General features: G+C 41.4%; 1 protein-coding gene across 6 annotated transcripts; it reads right to left on the bottom strand.

The window, feature by feature from the left end:
- Window positions 1–33: 33 nt before the first annotated feature.
- LOC108034842 (uncharacterized) lies at window positions 34–21,962 on the bottom strand. Of its 6 annotated transcripts, none has more exons than XM_050885476.1 (9): window positions 21,886–21,962; window positions 19,644–20,820; window positions 3,808–4,014; window positions 3,064–3,475; window positions 2,751–3,006; window positions 2,023–2,661; window positions 1,808–1,964; window positions 1,481–1,747; window positions 34–990 (listed from the first exon to the last, which is right to left on the bottom strand). In XM_050885476.1, exons 2-9 carry the CDS (start codon window positions 20,522–20,524, stop codon window positions 795–797), a joined length of 3,015 nt encoding a protein of 1,004 aa, XP_050741433.1. In that variant the 5' UTR covers window positions 20,525–20,820; window positions 21,886–21,962; the 3' UTR covers window positions 34–794. The 6 variants fall into 6 exon arrangements, with proteins under 6 accessions (XP_050741433.1, XP_016965466.1, XP_043950078.1 ...); XM_017109977.2 differs by having other exon boundaries at window positions 21,611–21,951; XM_044094143.2 differs by lacking the exon at window positions 21,886–21,962 and adding an exon at window positions 21,221–21,472.
- Window positions 21,963–22,482: the final 520 nt, after the last annotated feature.

Below are 22,482 nucleotides of genomic sequence, written 5' to 3'. Positions count from 1 at the left end.
ATTGACAGGATTGTTTAGGGAATAATGGACAGATTTTCAGTTTACATTTTCATGTATATTTAAATAAGATTAATTACATATAATTAGATAATATAAACAAAATACAAATAGTGCCATAAGCTCATACATTTTGATGGTGATCCTCTTTCATTTTTTAATTACCTAATTGGCTTTACAATTTTTCGGACGAGCACAATTCACTGCAGCTGTCCATTTAAAACTAATTAAAAAACTAGCATACTAAATCACAGTGTTTTTTCCCAAGCGAAAAAAATTTGCAATATTCTACAAAATTACTAGCGTTTTTTTTTCAATTTAAACATATGCGTGTGTGCGGGGTGGTATCGGAATAGGGCAGCAGTAATTATTTTTTGGGAATTTTAAAACGTACATTAAAACACATAGTTGCTGGCATTCCTCTAACTCTTTCTCTCCCTCGTGTTTCAGCGGCAAAATAGCGAATAATAACATAAACGGCTAACAATTAAAATGCATAAAACAAAACAAGGATAAACGTTTACTAAACAGCTCCTGCGCACTGCCCCACCGCAAGCCACATCTAAATTGTAATAGTGTAAGGTGTAAGGATAATTGTAGTTATACTCGTAGTAATAGCTAAACATAATGGGTGCGGCTTGAAAGTAAATTGAATCACAAAGTTGGCGCAATTTAGCAAGTTTGTTCAGTTTTTAGCGGTTTAGGTATAGCAATGGTTAGCACTAACTAATTACGTATCACTGGTTCGATGTCTGCTCAGATAGATATACATAGGTGGTTGGATAGATAGATAGATATCACGTCTTTTTCGGGCAGCGCAGGTAGCGCAGCACCGCGTAGCCCAGGCACCTGAACACCAGGAAGAACATCATCAGGATCAGCGTATTCAGCCAGAGCGGTGATGTCGAGTTTTGGGCCTTGAGTATTTCCTCGTATGGAATGAATTCGGTTGACTGCTGCTTGCAGATCTCGTAGCTGCTGGGCGATCCACAGCTGGAAAGTAAGCAAGTGAAAAAATGAATAAAATTCTAATAAAGATAACAATAAAACATTGTAAGTACTAAAGGATTTTAATACAAATACAATTCTAAAATTAATATTAAAGGATGAAGGATCTATCCTTAATATTAAGTAAAATACGTAAGGAAGGATTTTAATAAAGATAATAAAATATTATGAGTACTGAAGGATTACAAAAAAGAATAAAATATATTATAATTAACATTAAATGATAGAAGGATATATCCCTAATATTTTCATAATTAATTGTAAACTTTTTTTTTAAACAAAAATCGTTCATCCTAAATAGCCTTCTATTTTATCCACTTTATTGAATTTAGTGAAGATGTAAATACATTTTTATATTTTGTTTTAAAATTTTGGTATATATTAAAAGGAAAAAAATATTGAAAAATTAAAAAAGAAAAAATAATTTTGTATTTTTATTATTTTTTTAGCAAAGAAAGGCTTTCATATAGCTCACCCTATGGCCGCACCCTCTCGGAACTCGAGGATCTGCATGTTCTGGTAGGCGTAGTGGATCATGGAGGTGTACCGGATCCAGCTGAGGCCCTCCGGAATGCGGGAGGATAGGTATCCCCCGAAGAGCTGGGTGGCCAGCGTGTAGAGGGCACTCAGGGTGATGCTCACGTTCATGTCCATGCAGCAGGCTCCGATGAAGAAGCCCACGCTCTGGGCCACAATCGTGTTGATCAGCAGGAAGATGAGCATCAGGAAGAAGAGCTTCAAGCTGGGAAACATATTATATATTAGCCATAAGGTCCCTTCCCAAGGATTTGATCATACTCACCTAGTGCAGCCCAGCATGGGATAGCTGATCATGAGGTAGACCGTGGGCAGGGTGATGACCAAGGGCAGCTCGGCACACATTTTGGCCAGGTAATAGGCGGATAGTCTATAGGCCCCGGAGCGGCGTTCCTTGCTCACCACCTCCCGCTCCGCGGGGACTGAAAAAAGGAGTTATAAATAACAGATCCCCTCTTGATATCAACTCGAGAAACCCACATGAATTGAGGGCCCCGAAGAGGGCGAAGAGCATCCAGTAGGTCTGCGAGAAGAACATCCATCCCTGGAGGTCGTGCAGGAACTCCTCGGTGCGCGGCAGTTGGAACCAAATGGCGCCAGCCATCAGGGCCAGTCCGATGGTCTGGAACCAGTTGAGTTTGGACAGCATGCGCGGCTTGGCCTCCCTGAAGTTGCGGCTCGAGAGGACGCAGAACTGGGTGTGGAAGCTGGTGGGATACGATAGCCAGTCGTCATCTACCGCATGTCCTGGCCCACTTCCGGCACTGTAGGAATGACAATCGCTGGAGGCGCAGGAACTGAAGTTGGACTGCGAGTCTGCGGCACACCACACTAGGTGCTGGGCCGCCTCCTCGTCCTCCTCCACCTGGCAGCCGTTGCTCGAGTGGTGCAGGTTCTCGTAGTGGTGGTGTTGCCGCTTGGACCGGTGGTTATAGTAGTTATTTATAATATCGTCTATAAGGATGCTGTCCGGCTGCTTCTTGCCCTTCGCCTCCGAGTCGCTGGCTTGGTGATTGTGGCTACTCGTGATGCAGTTGCGGTTCAGGTAGTTCCCGTGCGACTCCTTCGCGGCTATGAAGAGCTTCTCGCGGATATCCGGGTGCGACTTCAGTTGTTCCACTGGGGAAATAAATAAAGGGAAGTGAGTTAATGATAATCAATTACTTAAAGACCTTCACCAAAAGCATTATATTGAAGTCCATACTCACAAACAAAGTCGGCGGGATTGTAGTGCGGCTTGATGGTGACCCCGATGTCCTCGAAGTGGCGGTAGATATTCTGCACGTCCCCGAAGTAGGCGGTGCGTCCCTGGTGGAGCAGGAGCAGCTTGTCGAACATGTGGAACATCTGCGAGGAGGGTTGGTGCACACTGATCACGATGGTCTTCTGCTCCAGCTGGGCATACCGCTTCAGGACCTTCATCAGCGAGATGGCCGAGTGGCTGTCCAGCCCGGAGGTGGGTTCCTAAATAAAATAAAAATATTATTAATTATAGTACACATTCAATTAGCAATCACTCACATCCAAGAGCATGAGCAGCGGATTGGTGAGAAGTTCACAGGCGATATTCGCCCTCTTCTTCTCGCCACCCGAGAGTCCCCTGTTGAGGTAGTCCCCGAACTTGGTCTGCTGGCAGCAACCCAGTTCTAGGGCCTCCAGAATGTGGTCCACCTGACGCATTTTCTCCGCCCGCGGCATGGATTCCGGCAGTCGCAGGAGCGCCGTGTAGACCACCGTTTCGCGGAGTGTCAGCTGGGGGAAGAAGATCTCCTCCTGCAGGACATAGCCGATCCTGCGGCGCCACTTCTTGGTCAGGGGCTCACGGTTGAGGAAGACACTGCCGCCGTCTATGTGCCTCTGGCCACTGAGGCAGTCCAGCAGCGTGGTCTTCCCACTGCCCGAGGGACCCATGATGGCCAGGACCTCGCAGGGACTGAAAAATTACGGGGAATCATGTTGGTTTACTGTTCACTGGACTGCGGTGACTGCCAATGCTGTAAGCTCTTAAACTTGCTTTAAAAATGGCTCAGAAAAGTGCAATAAATAGGAAACAAATATTTTTAGCTTGCACGTTCCCTAATTTATTTGCACTTTAACCTTTTGATTGAAATACCCTTGGTCTTTAAGCTCTGCGGAAAAGCTTTACCAGCATTTCAAAGATTCAGCTTCAGTGCGATCTAATTGCAATATCAGTTTTCAAGTGAGCAAGTTAAGTTGGCAGCACAGCTTCCTTTAAGTCTTGTGGGTTCTTAGTGCGTTTGTTACCTGACGAATCCACTCACATCGGAAAGTATTTGGCGCTCGTTGTGCAAGACATTGACGTTCTGAAAGGTCAACTGCAGACTGTGTTGGGTGTGATTCTGGGGGTGGTGATGTGGGTGGTGGCTGTTGCAGATGTTAATGTTGTGATGCTGCTTCTGCGGGATAACCGGCGACTTATCGTAGTGGTAAGCAAGGGATGCCGGGGAGTTGCTGCAAAATACATAATGAGATATAGATTTATAATAACTAATTGCATGTTTTGTAAATTTAAAAAGTCAGAAATATAATTAAATTATATTTAACAATGCATAAATACAACATAGTATAAACCAAAAAATTATTTTTCCTTTTTAAAATAGTTCTAAAAGTTCAAAATAGTATGTGTACTTCTTTATGAGGTTATACTATACTGAGACTAGACTATCTCAGTACTTTTTCGATGGATGTTTATCTATAATAAATAGCAAGCTTTTTTGCTCATAATTAAACAAAACCAACTGCCTAAAAAAGCCTTTGTTCATCATTTTCCTTGCAGACATAACTATTTCCCCAAGTTATTACAGCAGTTTTGATATTTTCTGTTTGTGTTTTCATACAACGGAACGCCACACATCTTTTGTTGATGTTCGTGAAAATCAAAACAAAACAAAAGTCAATGTCCCCCAGGGGCAGGCAAAGTAAAATCAGTTCGACAAAAGTCGGGGGATACGGCCATCCAGTACAATGCAGCAATACAGTTACTCAGGCCCGGTCCCGATCCCACTGTCTCGCTGTTATCGCCGATATCACATGTGTGGCGGTCGCATTATCACTCACCCAAACACTCAAAAGCCAGAACACACGCACGCGGGCCTTAAGAGAGCGATATGTTCGGCGGGGAAGTATGGAACTGAGAGTTCTGGGGCTGTGCGTGCTCGTAATTCTCTGCAGATACCCAGTACTCGGAGAGTTCCGTAGGCATATAGGGTGGTCTCGGGTTCTTCTACATAAAGGGTTCTTTAAGATCTGCATAGTTCAGCATAATATCTATGATTATTTAAGATCTTGATTAACAGAATTTTGATATAATCGTTTTCAAGTCTCACAGCAACGGTTATAAAGTTTTAATGATCGATATGAACTCAACTGTAATTATATTTGGTAATAAAGTTCAATTTAATTTTATATTAGGTACATGAAATAGTATATTATATTCTTGAAGTAAAGTACTCAAGATCCACTCCTTATTATATTTTTCTCAGTGCACCTCCCAGTTTGTAATATTAATGGCCCAAACAAATGGTCTGTAAGTGGTTTTCCAGTAGTGCCCGGTATCTGGGAGTCGGAAAAGCCGCTGGCGGCCTTCTCACTTGCTTTCTTCTGTCTCCCGACTCTCGGTCAATGCTTCGACTTTACTCCCACTACGCACACAGATACGCACACACACAGCGACAGCGGAACAGAACGCACACAGATACTGGGAGGGGAGCGACGGAGTCAATAGCCTCTTGCATGTGGAACTGTGTGGAGTCTACTCTGCTCTTGTGTACCTATCAAATTTATTTAAATATTTCACCCGCCAGATGGGCCCCCAGCCTTATGAATAGAGCGTAGATAACGCCGTTATAGTTATAACATCTATTTCGGGCTCCATATCGGGCGAGACCATCGCCTCGAGTTACTCGACCGAGAGCAGAAGAAATCATTTACAAATTATACAGAAATGTAAATTTCCGCCGATCGACTCCGGTAGGCGCCGAAAGTAAATAGAGAGTCCGGTCGGGTGCATTGAACCGCAGTCGATGCGTGCGCTGGGCGCGAGCGGGACGGGTGACAGGGGGGCGGCAGGGGGGCCCGAGTGGGGGTCAATGCAGTCAGCCGACAACAACGACAAACAAAGCCCAGCGCACACAGATACGCACACACACACGGGCGCAGGCACACGCACTCGCACAGGCTGCATGCAAAGTATCTGATGAATACATTTTATTTTTATGTGCCTCCTCTGCCCGCCATCAGTGGTCCCCAGTTCCCCGGCTCTTTATTCTCAACAATAGCCAATGTCCGGGTCGGATAGTCAGGCCCAGCCACAGTAATCCTCAATCGTGCTTCTATTGAGAGAGTAAAAATCGATTCGTTGTTGGCAGGGAAAATTTCAGAACTTCAATCTCAATTTCATAGTAAAAACTTAGGCATCGATTCCTGGCTTTTGCCGTTGGCTGGTTGCTCTTCTGGACACCCAATTACTTTCGCTCGGTGAACGAAATGGCCAAACCAGCTTTCCCAGCTGAAATGTTAGTCGGGGACTAGCTCGTTGATAGCTTCCTCGAACTACTGACCCCTTTTCGGATGCAGTTTTCGCATGGCACAATTTCCAGCCAAAATGCAAATTTTGCACAGAACAACGATTTTGTGGCTCAGCTGGCCTCACACGTGACCTTAACATCAGTGTCATTTCACTCGGGCCAAATGGGCTCTGCGGGGGAGAAACTTTTGATGCGTTTGGGAAAAGTATATTAAGTTTGCTGCCTTCTCCAACTGAACTTTCTTTATAAGCGACATTTGAGCTTCGTTCGGAAGTTGAGCTGTGTGACAAAGATCACGTAGACCACTGCTAAAAGTAGTCCTCAAAGCTACAAAGCGCTTGGAAATTTGTTTAGTTCTAGGAAAACTTTTCAACTTGAAGAAGCAAAGATATTGGTTTCCAATTCCTGTCTAAATTTGCACGACAAGAAGCAAGATATATTTTAAGTTTTTACCAATTTGAAAATGCAATATAAACTGGGATACAAATTATTTCACATATACTTTTTTTGACCCATAGTTCCTCAACTTGTATATTGATTTTCTTCTTAAAGCATTCAGAGCTAACTTTATTGGGAGTTCGATAAGGTATCTTGAGATGATAGAAAATTATCTGTTTCCGAAACTTGCAAATGCAATATAAGCTAGTATACAAATTATTTCACATATGCCTTTTTTGACCTATAGTTCCCCAACTTGTATATTTATTTTATTCTTAAGGCACTCAGAGCTAACTTTATTGGGAGTTGGATAAAGTATCTTGAGCTGATAGAAAACTATCTGTTTCCAAAACTTGCCAAAACTCTCTTCCCAAAAGCCCCCAAAATCTGGCCAAGCCATCAACTTCCTCAAAAGTTTCCCCAGACTTCATAACTCACGTAATTAGCCCGCTGTGACCTCCCCTTTGCGGTCAAGAAAGCCAACTTACTGACCGAGTAACCGTCTAACAATTTACCTATCCCTCGGCTATGATGCCATTTCTTATTATTTTTTTTTTGGCTCTTGATTAAGGCCACCAACACAACGGACCAAAAAAAAAACAAAAAAAAACTGAATCTTGGTTTTTTGGCGTCGCTTTCTTGGGGAACTCTCCTCGAGGAACTGGAACTGGCTTCTTGAATACGCGAAAAGGTTATTGACTTTTACAACAAGCAAAACAGACGCCAAAATAAAGCAACAACAACAGCAACAAAACAAAATAATATAATTCACACACACGCAAAGAAAGAGGGAGAAAGGTGGAGAGAGAGAGCGGGATGGCGATAAGGCAGAAATTACGTGAAAGTTTGGCATTGCATACAGATCTCACTTTGTAGGTGTGTGTATCTGTGTGTAGCACGCAATCAAAAGAAATGTTTTTGAAATTCTTATCTCGTTGTTTTGCCGTATTTAATATGGGTTTTGTTGCCCATTGTGTTTTTGAATTCATTGACCGATATTAAACAAGTTGGCAAATAAAACAGATGATCGTTGGTATCGTTCGTTGGTATATTTATGGTGTATCGTACAGATAGGTTCGGAATTATAGCCGAAAAATAAAAAAAATACCAAAAAATATCTTAACGATAAACATTTGGTATATACTTCCCACCTACTCTAATAATGTTCGTATCCTAAAGATTTCGATTTTCGATTTTTAAAACTTCACTTTTAAAATCCTTAAAATGTTTTCAAATATGTTTAAATAAAAACGGATTTTTCTCAAACTGTTGATATTTTTCTAATATCAATAAATATTCCCTTTTGTATCCTAATATTTCATACGCAACTGTGCAAGGGCTTGAAGAGTTCATTGACTTGTCTTTTGTTTTGTAGTTTTTGTGCCCTGGTAATTTAAACATAAATAGATGAATAGAAAACAAAGTGATTTAAAAAAATTGGGTCAGCGAATTTGTGCAATTTATTTGATGTTCTGCTATTAATGAATTTCTGTCGTGCTTTTCGGCAACGCTCTGCTTTCATTGAACTTCCTAAAACATTTGACAGAAATTCCTGATTGTCGCGTCATTGTCAATGTTTTTATTTAATTTTATTTTCATTTTTTACGCGGTTTGCATGAGTTTTGCGCTGTGGCTATGACCACGCTCAATTGAATTTTTATTTGCGTGCTGTGCTTTTTGGGATCTGCTTCATTCTTCGCGTGCCGGCTCCTTCCTCTTCTCTGGCTGGTTTTAATTTTCTTTTTTCGTTTTTGCGTGTTACTGACCCAATTCTTTTGGTAGTATTTTTTTTACTTCTGGCCGTGGGTCTTCTTTGACTGAATTTCATTTGATTTTTGCCTTGGTCATTTCTTTTTGATTTGTAATTTATTGCCGGCTTAATTTGTGGCCTTCTACTTTGAACGAGGAACTATTCAAATTGGTTGGCCATTGGTTTGTTTTGCACTTTTGACAAATGTGCCAAGGCTTTTTGGTTTTTGCTTTTTAAGTCGCGACTGGAGTCGCGATCGTCGGGGAAATGCAGGTCAGGCCAGAAAGAGAGTGGCAAGATTGGCGACTGCCGGCAGAACAACATGTCGGCTACGTAATTTATGCATGCATATCATGCATATTGATATCAAGTATCCGCGCGAATACCAGTTTTTTGCAAAGTTCTCTGTATTTTTTGTAGTCGTCAGCCTTACCGTGTGGGTGTTTTGACTTCTTGGTTATTTATTTATTTTTCTTCTCGTTTAATTGAATTGGAAAGGTGGTCGCCGGGGCGGAAGGAGATACGTACGATGATTGGGATAGAAAGCAGAACCCCAACTAAACCAAACTACTTTCAGAGCTGACCAACTTTTCGCAGGGGCCAACCTGAATTCGGACCTTTGGGATAATGGAATGTCCTATAATTCAAAGGATCTGGATAGAGAACACTGCCAGAAGTATGCTACAATTTATTGTTGATCCATTTTTAAATTATTTTTAGTTCCTATATTGAAATTATAGTAAATATTTCTCAAAGTAATCCCCATTCCGTTGCTAATAAAGGAAAATACAATATTACACTATTTTTACTCACAGCTGCCTTAGGGGCATTCAAATCTGAAACACCTAAAAGAAAATAAAATATAATTCTATTTAGGTATATTAAAAAATTTGAAAGTACAGTAAATGTATTTCAAAGTAGTCCCTAAATAGTGCCTTACATAAACCCACAATTGCCTAAGGGGTTTCACACATGTTTTAACCAAGTTCCGTGTAAAAATGGCGTCGAAAGGTGCCGCACACAAAACGACAACCCACCCACCGACTTAACCTTTCGTGACCCCACCCGAGTTACATAACTTTGCGGGCGCCGTAATTGAAATGTTGGGGGGTCAAAACGGTGCCAAAGAAAGGGGGCCTGTGTCAAAGGGGTTTTTTATGGCAGTCGAAGCCAAGGCGAGTCAAGAGGCACTTGTTGCACGCCACTCGGCACTTTGGGACGGGGCTGCGGGTGGTTTATCTGATGCCACTTGGGGGGCAGGAAGCGAATATCGCGCATACGACATGTGTTCGCTTTTTGTTTGCCACAAGAGCCGCAGAGGCTTGAGCTCCGCAGCCAGTCAAGTTGCAATAAAGATTCAAAACGCAGATGAAATGCTGGCTGTGTGTCGTGACTCTTCAAGCGCGAGATATATGGCAAATGAAACAAGAAAGCGCTTTCTTCGTACGTCTTCGGCCTGGGATTGGGATTGGGCTTGGGCCGCCACTGCCACTGCCTCGCCATGGCCTCATCCACATCCACATCCACATCCACATCCACTGCGGTTTCACGAACTTTCACGTCATTGTGTGGTAATTAGCTGAGCTGGGAATTATGCTTCCTAGTTGGCAATTGATTGGCATCCATCTGGGGCGTCTCTCCACCGCAGCTCAACAACACCCCCTCTCGCCCAATCACCCTGCCAGAGATCTGGGGATGTGTATAATTTAGCATATTAATTGACACAGTTTCTAGTGTTTCTTTCTTTGCCTAGTTTTTATTTTTCTGCAGCTCTCTGTCTCACGCACTTTCTCCCGATGCTTCAGGAAACTTTATGAACTATGTAAAAATTATAAAAATGCTGTTGAAATTGCACGGCGAAAAATGCAAAAAAATGTCACAAGAAAGCAGCCGCAAAGTGAAAGAAAATACTAAATGCAATTTATTAGCTGAAAGTGTCACTGCAATTGGGTCATCGCAATCACCTGAGAATTCCACTCCACACCTGTCTCTTCCAGCGACTCGAGGCGGCAGTTGCATCACCCCATTTAACAGTTAAAACGCCACTATATAGACGTAGATAAAACAAGGCACAAAAAACATAAGGTGTTGTGAATTAGTCGGCCAAATATTGAAACTGCAGTTGAGTGCGATTTTTGTTGCCTTAGCTGAAAAGGAAATAGACGGCGGAAAGGCCTACGCGATTCGAGGTCTTACTTCTGAAATTTATTTATGAAAAAGCAACTATTTAATCAGCGTTGAACTCTGTCATAAAGATTAAAGTGTTGAAGACTTCCAATAAATAATTAAATATCTATTGCTTTTCAATAAGCTTTTGGCATACAATTTAAATACGGAAACTCGGAGAGAAAGGTCTAACGATGCCGCAGAACCGTCGACTATGGGAGGCCATAATCACCTGGCGACACAACCCACACCGGAGATAATTTGAGAAAAGAAAACCGAGTGAAACTGGGGGAAAAGTCGACACAAAAATGTCTTCGACTGCGGAAAATGAGGCAGCGAAATGTCGTAAACAATGCACCCGGCGAAAGGCGGAGAAAAGTCTAAAGTATCTGCAACTTTGTACACACCATGTGTAAATTCAGCTGGTACCCCCGATAAATAATGTACGTTTTCGGTGGCCTTGCAGCTGTCACAAACGTATCCCGCAGATACACACTACATATAGGTAGTATCTGCATCTGACAGCTGAGCATCGCAATCCCATTTGAGCCAATTTTCGGCTGGCAGACAAGACAATTAAATGGGCATTGAACCTTGTTGGTCCGAAATTGGCGTGTCTAACTTTCATTCAATCACTTATGACAAATGCATAGCACCCCATTTCGTCTTGTTTAGATTCGTTAACCCATATTCGACAGCTGGCTTTCTATAAGGAAATATTTCAACAATTAGTTTTAAAGCCACGCACTTCAGTTCCAAAATGTATTTTAAAAGCTCTTTACAAATCTCATTTTCTATTTTGAGCAGCGTAAAGCCCCTAAATATGGGCTTATATTCGCACTGTGGGAGTGATGTGTTTTATTACGTTCCAAATATGACTTTAATGCCTGTTATTACACTCGTTGAGCTTGTTTCGCTCGCCCATTTACGTTAAATAGCCTAATTACAGAGCGATATAGCAGGGGCCCCGCCCCCGCCCTCCAGTTTTCGTAATTTTTGGGCGTAGTTGTTAAAATTACACAGTACTGCCGTTCAAGCCGACTTAATGACTTCACCCAATTGTGGGAAAGTTCGGTGCAACAGCGTATGGGTCTAACCCTTGGCGGAAGTGTGTGATTAAATGGGCCTCGCCGCTGCGCGGGGAAATTGGTCAACGCAATTTTAATAATTTGCGAAATTTGTAGGACGATAGGAAAGCGGATTTTCAAATGAAGAAAGGTGAATGCAAGTTGATTTTGTAAAGATTTTAGGTGGAATTATATGAAAATTGTGCCTCATTAGGGTCTTTTGGGATTTTGTTTTTGATTTTAAATAAGTATTTTTAGATATTATGGTGATACCATAGATAATTTTATACATTCCATAGGTATTTTTAAAAAATATGATATAACCATAATGGGGTAGTTTTTTGTTTAGGTTATTTGGGTATCGAGATTTCTTTTTAATCAAGAGATAATTTTATACATTAAAGAAGAATTTTTAGGTAACATAATATTACCATTTTATAGTTCTCGTTTTACTTATTTAGGTCTTCAGATTTTTTTTCTGATTTGAAAGATAGTTTTAAATCATTAAAGAAGTATTGTTTTATTATTATAAGATTGGGATAGTTCTTTGTTTTATTATTATTTTGGTCTTGAGGTTTCTTACCACTTTAAAGATAATTTCTTATACTATATATAATTTCAATACCCTATTATAATAGATATTTAATTCTTATAAAAACAGTGACCAATCTATAATGAAATAATATAATCACAGATCCTGGTTCTTCATACAAAATATCTTCGATCGTTGTCTGAAGTCAATAAAAATCCCTGAAGCATTGCAAATAGCCAGGCTAAAAGAAGAACAATAACAAAGTGGCAAGAGCGATGAGTAAGCGAAAAAAGGTGGGGGAGGGGGAGGAGGACACGAAGGAGTGGGGCAGAGGATAAGGGAAGTAGAATGAAACGATGCGAAATGAAATGCAACAACGTAAACACAAAACCACAAACTGCAGGGCGAAGCGAAGGCGAAAAACAAACAAACAAACAGGCAAACACACGAATGATGGGGCAAGGGGGGAAGAAAGAGGGGAAAATAGAGGGAAGAGGCGAGAGAGAGGCGTAAGGCAGCAACAACATCGCAAAGGAAGAAGCAGCACGAATAAAACGTGCGAATGGCGCCCAACGTCGACGCAGGCAGAGGCCGGGGCAGAGGCAGAGGCAGAGGCCATTGAACCTGCAAATGGAGCTCAGAATTGGCGAAAGTGAAGACCCACTGCCGCGAGCGGAAGCGAGACAGCTGCAGGGAAAGAAGGAGAGAGAGAAGGCACGATCTTCACTGCTGCTGCGATGACGCAGTCGTTGGATAGCAACAAAAATAACAACAAAAGAAAAGAGGTTTAAGATACAATAATGATGGCTTAGGTACCCTATAGATTCGAACTTAAAAAATATCTTTTTAAATTTTAGCCATTTTTAATCGTTGTGGATACAAATTTGGCAATTGTAACATAAAGATTATACTTATAGATACATTTAAATCTCTTTTAATAATATATAGTAACCCGGAAGATACTTTTTTAGTAAAAAAAAATATTCTAAAAATAAAAAAATCAGCTCTTAAATTATAATCAAACTATAAAATAAAACTAAGTAAAATCTCCATAAAATAAAGAACTCCTAACCCATAAGTTACAACACCCCCAGCAAGAGTATCCAAACAATATCTGATGATGCTGCAGAAACAAGAATACGCGATTAGAAGAAGCGGCTGGCAGTGGAAGCCTGCTGATGCCGCAAGAAGAGTCTTCAGAAGAATTCGAGGCCGTGAAGAAGGGGTGGAGGGGCGAAAGAGACACACTGACTGACTGACTGACTGAGTCCGGGGACCTGGGCATCTTCTGCTTCATCATCATTAAGTTGATTATCATTGGGCCGACTTTAATGCAGGCGCTTCTTGGAAGTCAACACGACCACCGAAAATAAAAGAAAGACTCGACTCGAAGCGGCTGAAAAGCGAAAGAACCCGAGAAACTCTCAAATTCTTGATCGCATCGCGCACACGCAACGTGCGAGCGACAGAGACGGCCGGTCGGTGGGGGCAATTTGTTTAAAATGTAGGTCTATGGGTTTCACGAAATCCTCTATGGGGCACCGGGGCCCCTTGGCAACAGATCGCAGATGGCCGTCCAGAACGAGGAGGAGAACAAGTAGAGAGAGGGTTAGAGTGGTTCATGGCTTTTCTTCCATTATTTGGCCAAAAGTTCTGGGCTGGCACCATGGCACGCAATGGTACTCAGAAAAATTGGTAAGACCCAGGCAATTCCATAGAATTTATACTCAAAATCTTAAAAAAAAATAAAATGTAACCAAAGATCTTTGAACTTTATTAAAAAGCTAACTAAAAGATAGTTGATTCCTTTATTTATTTTTATAACTTTTTTATTTTTCTATTAACTCTAAAATTATTCCCTAATTCGCTTTTCCCTTAATAATATAAGTGTAAATATATTTATTTAGCCTCAAAAGTATCTGAAGACAATGGAATACTTAAACTACAAATTTTTAAACACGTTCTTCGAGCTCTGTGGATAAGCAAACAAATAAAAACAACTAAGAAATTGTGTTATTTTTTACCAAAGTTGCCTGCCTTTGTATTGGTGCCAAAACAAACGACGTCGAATTGGACAGCCAAGCAAGGCAAAAATGCAACTCATAAACTTGGAGATTTGATGTTGAAGCGCCTTAAAAGTTTCTTTTTATTTGCCTCAGTTTCCTTTGGTTTTTTTCAGGTATTTATTCTGGCCTAATGTCATTACACAAAACGAATTCAAAGCGAGCCAGCGAAAAAGTGAACCATAGCAATTTGCTTTATGGCTCGGCGTCTGGCTAAATGCATTTGGCATTTTATTGCTATGTCTGATTTTTATTTGAGATTTTTATGATTTAATGCTGGTCAGCCGGGCCAAAAGGATAGTTAGACGAAATGTTTTATGTGCGTGTTATGCAACAGTTTGCAGTTTCCACGCCTCGACTTGGTGCGGCACTTATCAAATGTCTGAAACGCCACTTTTTAGGAGCAGGAAGACCTTAAAATCCATTTGAAATGCATTCGAGGAATACAGCAAATAATTTAATTCACAATTTGTTCCGGTCTCAATGCAAAGGCATAGCTAATAAAGTTTTTCACACGAGGCATGGAAAACTACTCATACGCCAGGTGGGGCAGCCCAGAGGCAGACAAACAAATAAATAACTAACGAAATGTGCAGTGTTCGTGGGGCCGAGGGTTCAAGAACGTTCGTACGACATGAACTTGTAAAGGTCATCAAATCTTTGCCATAGAAGTGAATGCACTCGACAACAACTATAATTTGAGCTCTTGAAAGCCGGCAATAATAAAATAACGCCAGATAAAAAGAGCGCTGCAACCGCAATTTAAACTAATTTACAACAACGTCAGCAGCAACAACAACGGCGGCCACAATGGCAATGACAATAATTTATTTCTGAATTAATTTTTATTCGTTTGCTGAGGAACAGCAGCGGCGACAACAACAATAAGTGCCACAACATATGCAACTCCCAGCCACAGATATTGCCAGCTGAACAGTGTCTGGAAGAGCTATTAAATCAAAGAAGGTAAATAGTAATAAATATATAAAAAAAATTTCTAAAAAAAATTTCAGAAATGAAAATATTATAGTTTTTAATGATAGATAGACATATATGATTAATATAATAATATAAATAAAATACCAAATAAAAGTTTCTTATTAAATAAAAAATTGGTTAATTTTTTTGTAGGCATTCTGGTCTGGGTTCGTATGCCACTGATATTTTATGTATATATATATTTTCATTTCAAAATCATACTTTATTAATCATTATTAAAGAAGAACTATTAAGATAGTTTCCCTTAAAGTTCTAAGATTTTAGCAACTTCCTGGCGCTGCTCAGCCCACTGTGCAGAACTGTCGCCGCCGTTGGTCTTCGGTTTCAGTGACTGTGACTGTGACAGTGACAGTTGTCAAAGAGCGACGTTGGCCTCCATTGCAGCGGCGGCACCCCCCTCTCTTTCCGCCCACCCATCTGCGCTCTCTCTCTGGTCACCCCCCGGGCCCGATCCTCTCGCTCTTTCGCCCACCCACTGCCACGCCGATTCCGATTCCCATTGCCATTCTGGATCCCATGCAGCCCCTCTCCCTTCTCCCTGTCCGCCATCAACGCCCCCGCCTAGCCCCGTCTCTTTCTGGCGCGGCAGCCCCGTCTCTTTCTGGCGCGGCAGCCCCGTCTCTTTCACGCACCGTGTTATTGACACTGCACGCCTAACGGTAGATAAAACCCAAACAGGGCAAACAGCCCACAATGTATGCAGCCGCACCGAGCAGAACTGAACTTAGACGGGGAAGCGCGGAGGCACCCAGCTGCGACTCTATTTAATTTTCTATTCTAGATTAAATTATAATAAATTGCACTTTTTCAGCCTTATTTACTCTTTTATTTCGTTTTTTTCCGTCTGATTTTTTTGCCCTGCATTGCGCAATGCGTTTTCCTGTTTCGGTCGTCTGGCAATTTGTTTTGTGATGTCTGGATGGCGGATTTTCTAGATCACAGCGCCGAACCAGATGCATCTGGGCGCCCACGCTAGGAAAATAAGCCAGAGTTGACACTAAGAAAGTTCGGAGGAACTAATGAGGTGATTGGAAGTATTTTTGCTTTACACTGTATATTTTAAATATCTTCTTAAATGACGCACATCTCTGTTGTCAAAAAAAAAATTAAACCTCTGCTGTTATTTCTTCCACCTTTCAACCCTTCGAAATTTTGAAGTTTCTAATCCAAAATTTATACCCACTTCCCGAGCTTTGATCCGCATAACAAAAGCCTTTCACATGCAAATGGCTAGAATAGAAAAGATTCGCACAATAGATTGGAAATAGCTGAAGGAGCAGGAAGCCCAGGGGAGGCTAAAAATTTCGAGGAAATGTTTTCGTTAGGCCAGCTGCACCCTTTTTACCTGGCCCCCCCCAAAAAAAACTATTATGATCTAGCCTCAATCCTTTCTGGCTACCTACCAGGCCCGGGCCGAGATTCGGGTTCGCATCTAACGTTCTGCCAAAAGAAATCGAGCCCAGCCCAAATTTAGCAACTGCGCCATTTGGCGTTTGCCTGCATCCGACGCGCCTTCAGATTTCTCTCGCTATTTATGTGTGTGTTATCATATTAAAACTTGACCTACATACGAGTTCAATAACCGGTTTATCCAACTAATAAAAATGTTCGTGGGACTGCCAAAAGTTAGCCAGCTAGGCCATAAATTTGATCCTGAAAAGTATCTACCAGTTTAAAAGGGAAGTTTGGATGCCTAGCTAAGAACGGTATACTTTCTTGTTTAGATTTTATTAAATGAAAATATAGTTTCAGCTTTTCTTTTTAAAATAACAAAACCACACTTCCTTCACTTTATATTTTAAGTACTCTTTTATGCGGTTTTCAAATGTTCAAAAACTCTTAAAATTCCATTTGTTTGTGTTATACTGATCGACCTCCTTATGCATTTTCCTACTCCACATCCACATACATTTTCCAATAAAACTCGCCGCCAGACCCATAAGCAAAATAAATACATGGTTTGAAAACAGATTTGGGATCAAGTTCGGTTGTTTGTGCGCAACAGAGTTCAACAAACTCCAAAGGAACATAAAGCTCTTAAAATCCGAACCACATCAATTGGTTTGAATTTGTGGAATTCAAGAAGCCCCAACAAATTTTTAATGTTTTTTCAGTGTTGTAAATAAAGTTGAAGTAATTTCTTGATTACCCACATATGTTTTAATGAGGAATTATTTGAAGCAAAATCAACAAGGTGTCAAATAAGGTAATGAAATTGAAAACTCACTAGTTGGCAAGCAAGAAAATCTAATTATTTCAGCCAGCAAAATCCATTTGTTTAATGTGAAACGAAAACAGAATTTAGATAGTAAAACGCAAAATAGTAATTATTATGCCAGCAGGAAATTGAAATGTTGTGGTGCAGCAAATGATAAACAAGGGGAGTGAAATGACAAATATATCAGTATTTTCCAGCGAGAAATTCCAAGTATTTGATATGCAGCAAAATCCATTACCAAGCAAACAATGAAAATTCAAATATATTAGGTAACAAAAACGGCTAAAATTTGAAATTTATTCCCCGGCAAAGTTTGTTGGTGGCTTAAAGAGAAGCAATTTGAATGGCTGCCCCAATGTAAGGCTCAAATAATTGAATATGCCACATGTTGCTGCTGCCGTGGATGTTTTTTTTCGCTGCCAATTCGAGCATCGATTCCATCCTCTTGCAGCCGCAAGAAAAACTGGGTCAACTGTGAACCAATTTCAGGCTAAATTGCGACAACAGCCAGCACACAGTAATAATAACAAGAGCCGTGGCGAAAATAAAACGTGCCACCAGAAAAAGGCGAGCGGCGAAAAAAGATGCAGAAAATAAAATGCATTTAAATGGCTCTTTGGCCAAAAGAAGCGAGCGGCGAAGGCAGAACCTGCATCTGCGTTCCCAAACAAAAAGCCAGGGAACCACTTGGAGTGCACTCTGAATCGCAGAATAATTGAAAAATTTATGTTAAATGCACATAATGAAGCCTGCACTCGACCCAACAATGTTCTCATTGTAATTTAATTTACTTCATTTGCCAACACATAATTGAGACCTGTGCGAACTGCAATCCGCACCGATCTCGGCATTAACCCAAGTCGGCCGTTCGGAGTGACAAACGAATTAAAATAAATAATTGAGTCCGCTGGCTAATTTGGCTTCAGTCAGAGCCCAGAAATAAAAGACCGCCCTCGGGGTCTCTTTCGAGAATTGCAACAGTTGGAGAAACTCCGGCAAATTATTTCGGGGTATTTGCTTTTGGCCACATTCAAAGGGCAGGCGAAAAACCATTGGCCAGCGGTCTTTTATTTAATTGCACTCTAACTCCAACAAGGGAAACCAATTACTTTAGTAAGGCAAACAGCATTTTGGCTGTTTCTAAAATTGTAATTAAAACCAAAAATGCTTTTGTGTACGAAAGTACCAACTTTTAGAAAATGTGCTGAAACTCTCTATACTTGTGAACATCTCTATGGCTTACCTAAAAAGCTTTGCTAAATACCTTTTTTAATTAGGTTCTAAGCATGTTGGCTAACCAACTTTTACTTTAACACGCTTTTTACTTCAACACCCCTAACAATGCAAAAGTTGTCCTGGACTTGCCAATGTGCAAATATTAAGTAAACTAAGTGCAACAGCTGCTGGCGTTGCTGGGAAACTTGTAAGTCACAATAAAAAGTGCAGGATGCAGCCAGACACCGAGCGCTGTAAGTAATACATACATATAATCCCCCTTAAACGCAACAAAGTCGAGGGAAGTGGCTGCAAAACTGCAATAACGAGGGCCTCTTAACAAAACCTGATCCTGGCGGAGTTCTCGCTGGGTTCTCTGTGTGAGACATATATTTTTTCAGCGCCGAACTGCAGGCATTTTCTGCTACTCGAACACTTTTTTGGCCATCCGTGTAACCCAATTTTTCAGGCGAAACTGCAGTTTTGACCTGTTTTTTCCCCCAAGGCAGAGGGGGCTGGCCATCCTTTCGACCGGAGGGAGATTTAATCAACCAGATACTGCAGTCTGTCGGATGCAATGAAGGGGATATCCCCTAACAAGTCGAGTGGCTCGCTAGTTAATCCCCAGAAGTTGGGGTTTAGAACAAGTTTCAGGAGATTAAAATGAAATAGAGACGATTACACTGCACTTTGAGCAAAATAACTAATTTAAATAGGGATGAGATGGTATAGCATATGGCATAGTAGCATTGACTTTTTATTATCAATCAGCTTTCCTATGGTACATAATCAATCGGCTTTCAATGATTGCCATAGAAAATGAATTCTCAATTGAGCTTCAAGGAGTAGGAGTTCAAATCGGGCCGCAACTCACTGCCAACCGAGTGCAACCGGTTGAGCAGAAACTCGAATAAACACTCCACAAAGTTGCCAGTGGCGAGAACAGTGAGTTCGGCAGAGCCCGATCTACCCTTGGCAGCCAGCACTTTCCCCGCCTTATAGAGAGGAACTAACTCTGCATGCAATCACCGGCACAAAAAGAACCAGGGATTTATGTAGGTACGAGCCTGGCGCTGAAATTGGGTCAGCGCTGATTGAACACTCACCTTTTGGCATCAACTAAAATGCTTTTGCCCATATTGGCCAGCCCATTGGATGACGTTAGATTATCCGTACTTGGTATCGTCGTCTGTGATGTGTGCGTAAATTCTGAGGATGTGGAGCTGGAAGATGACGACGACGACGCCGACGACGACGAAGACGATGATGATGCAGAGGAGTCGCTGCTGGCCACTGATGTTGCTGCCGTAGCATCGGATGTTGCTGGCGGGGCAGCAACAACTGTTGCTGCTGCTGCTGCCGCCGGCGGCTCCACTTCGATTTGGAGGCGACAATCGGCCACTATTTTGGCCAGGTTGCGATGGCTGGCACTCACCAACGGTACCTGCTCCGTCGCCTCGTTGTCATTGTCCGATGATCCCATATCGACTGCCTCAACACTTTCCACGATCATCAAATTCATTGGCATTTTTTCGTAATGAGTTGCTGCTGCTGCTGCCGCTTCACACTTTGCCTTTTTCTTGGCTTTCAGTTCCTCGGGTTCCTTTGGAATTTTTTGAATTTTTGCCAGCTTGCGAGGAGCAACTTCAACTGTTTCCTGTTTAGCTGGTAGTGTTGCTGCTGTCGCTGGTGTTGCTGCTGCTGCTGCCGCCGCTGCTGCTGCTGTTGCTACTTTTAATGACTCCTCTACAACTTGTTCAGCTGCTCCTGCTGTCGAGTTTATTACCAACGGAGTTGCCGTCGTCGTTGTTGCTGTTGAATTTATAATTGCCGGCTGTTGTTGCTGCTGCTGATGTTGCTGTTGCTGCTGCTGCTGCTGCTGCTGCTGATGTTGCTGCTGTGTTGCTAGCGCTGCGGCTCCACCTTCTGGTATGATTGTTGCAAAAATTTGTTCGCCAAATATGAAAAGATCCTTGGAAATAATCATTATCACCTTTTTGTGAACGCTTTAGCTCGCCGTTGTTGCTGTTGTTGCCGCCACAGTTTAAATATACGTACGTTTGTGTTGCTTGATTTTAAATGTAAATCTTGTTTAAATATACATATAGGTGTGTATATATAGGTACGACTTTTTGCTCGCCTTAAACACGTTTCCTTTACTTTAATGCATTAAACATCTTTCGTTGCCGTTGGGTCTTGGGTTTTTGGGGATTTCTTTAAAATTTCATAATTCCCTGGCTTTGTCTGGCTCCTTTTTCTTTTATTTCTCGAACTTGTTGCAGACTGTAATGCAGTAAAAGTGGAGGGACAATTAATATGACGGCCAGTTTTTCATAACTTACGAGTTAAATGAGTTGTGATATAATTTAACGACACCATGAGAAATTGCACATAGCTCGAAAACCTTCAATAAAATCAAGTACTTTTTCTTAAAAACTTTAAATAGATATAGGTCTTTACTAGGATGTTATTATTTTTTATAAATAAAATTGCAACTAAATCACCACTTCATGGAAAACTCAGATTAAAGATAGGGTAGAAAGCACAGATTTAACTAGAAAATACTATTTCAATGTTTATAAAGGGAATAAGTTTGAAATTTTTACAGTTTTGTTTACACTTTAAATAGTTTAAAAAGAATGCTGGGTTGCATATGCAAATGCCTTCTACTTGCAATGTTTACCAAGCAAAAACGCACAAAATAACTGGAATCAGATGTTCCTCTTCAAACTATTCACTTCAATTTAATTTTTATTTCGCAAAATACTCTCCAATTCCAAGAACTCAAACGTAATAAAGCTTCTAAAATGCTCGCGGCGTCTCCTCAAGAAGGTATTTTCCCTTTAGCCTTCTGGCTGGACACTTTTCCGACAATTTCCTATATGCGGTGCCGGCGAAACAGCAAAAGATAATGGAACAGAATCGGGGAGAAGTGGAGACGCCTTGCGAATTTTGTGATATTTGCCAATTAGCCCGCGCGAAACAAGGCGCCAGAGCAAAACGTCAGTTTTCATTTCGTGCATTTTCGATGTGTTTGAATAAGATACAAGGTAAGGTGGCAAAAACAACGCACCCAAGAAGCGAGGGAACGTCATAAAAGTGCTTCTTTTCTCTTTCCGAATGTGATATTGCAAATCGTCAGCACTTTTTTGGCGATTCTGCTGTTTTGTTTTATTCATTAAACATATGTAGGTTTCTTGTAAACATTTTTGATAACACGCGTGTTAATTTCTGCCCTAGGGAGGGGGTTTTGGGGGTACTTTGTAGGGCCGAACCGATCGAGCGAGTGATGGGGGAACGTGGAAACGCAAGACGTTGGAGCACACGACGGGGACCAGAGAGCTATACCGCTTTTCCACACAACGCGAGTTCGGCGCGCTTGAGCATTGAAGGAAACATCCAACGCTGCCCGATTTCGATCTCGTACTGAACTGATCGCGGGGACCGTTAAAGCTAAACGCTCGCGCTCCCGCTCCAGAGACCGCTGCCGCGGCCGGCGTCGCTGCCCATCTCATGAATGACATTCATTCTGGTTCTCTCCGGCGCTCGTCGAACTCTCTACTCTCCCGCACTCGCCACCTACGATCCGCACGTGCGTATGGGGCTGGTGAAAAAAATTTCTGAAAAACTTAAAAATTATATCTAGAAATACGAGTGTTTAATATTAAAAATGGATTTGCCCTTAAACATCTGAGACGTATACTATATATCAGAAAAAACCAAAAAGCAGCTTTTAAGATAACTTCCTAATAAAGGTATATACTTTTGTTAACTCCAAAAAAGAGTTCTCAAAAATTAAAACCTTTATAAATTGAATTTTTTTATATTCTTTTATACTTAGAGGTACTTTCTTCGAGTGTACTCCCTTTGCAGCTTCTCTCTCTCGCTCACCATTCATTACATGAATGTTAAGTGGCCCTGGCTAACATTATTACAAATGTTATG

Source organism: Drosophila biarmipes, chromosome 2L (genome assembly GCF_025231255.1).
Source record: "Drosophila biarmipes strain raj3 chromosome 2L, RU_DBia_V1.1, whole genome shotgun sequence".
Classification (NCBI taxonomy): Eukaryota; Metazoa; Arthropoda; class Insecta; order Diptera; family Drosophilidae; genus Drosophila; species Drosophila biarmipes.
This window is presented reverse-complemented; position numbering and strand designations above follow the sequence as displayed.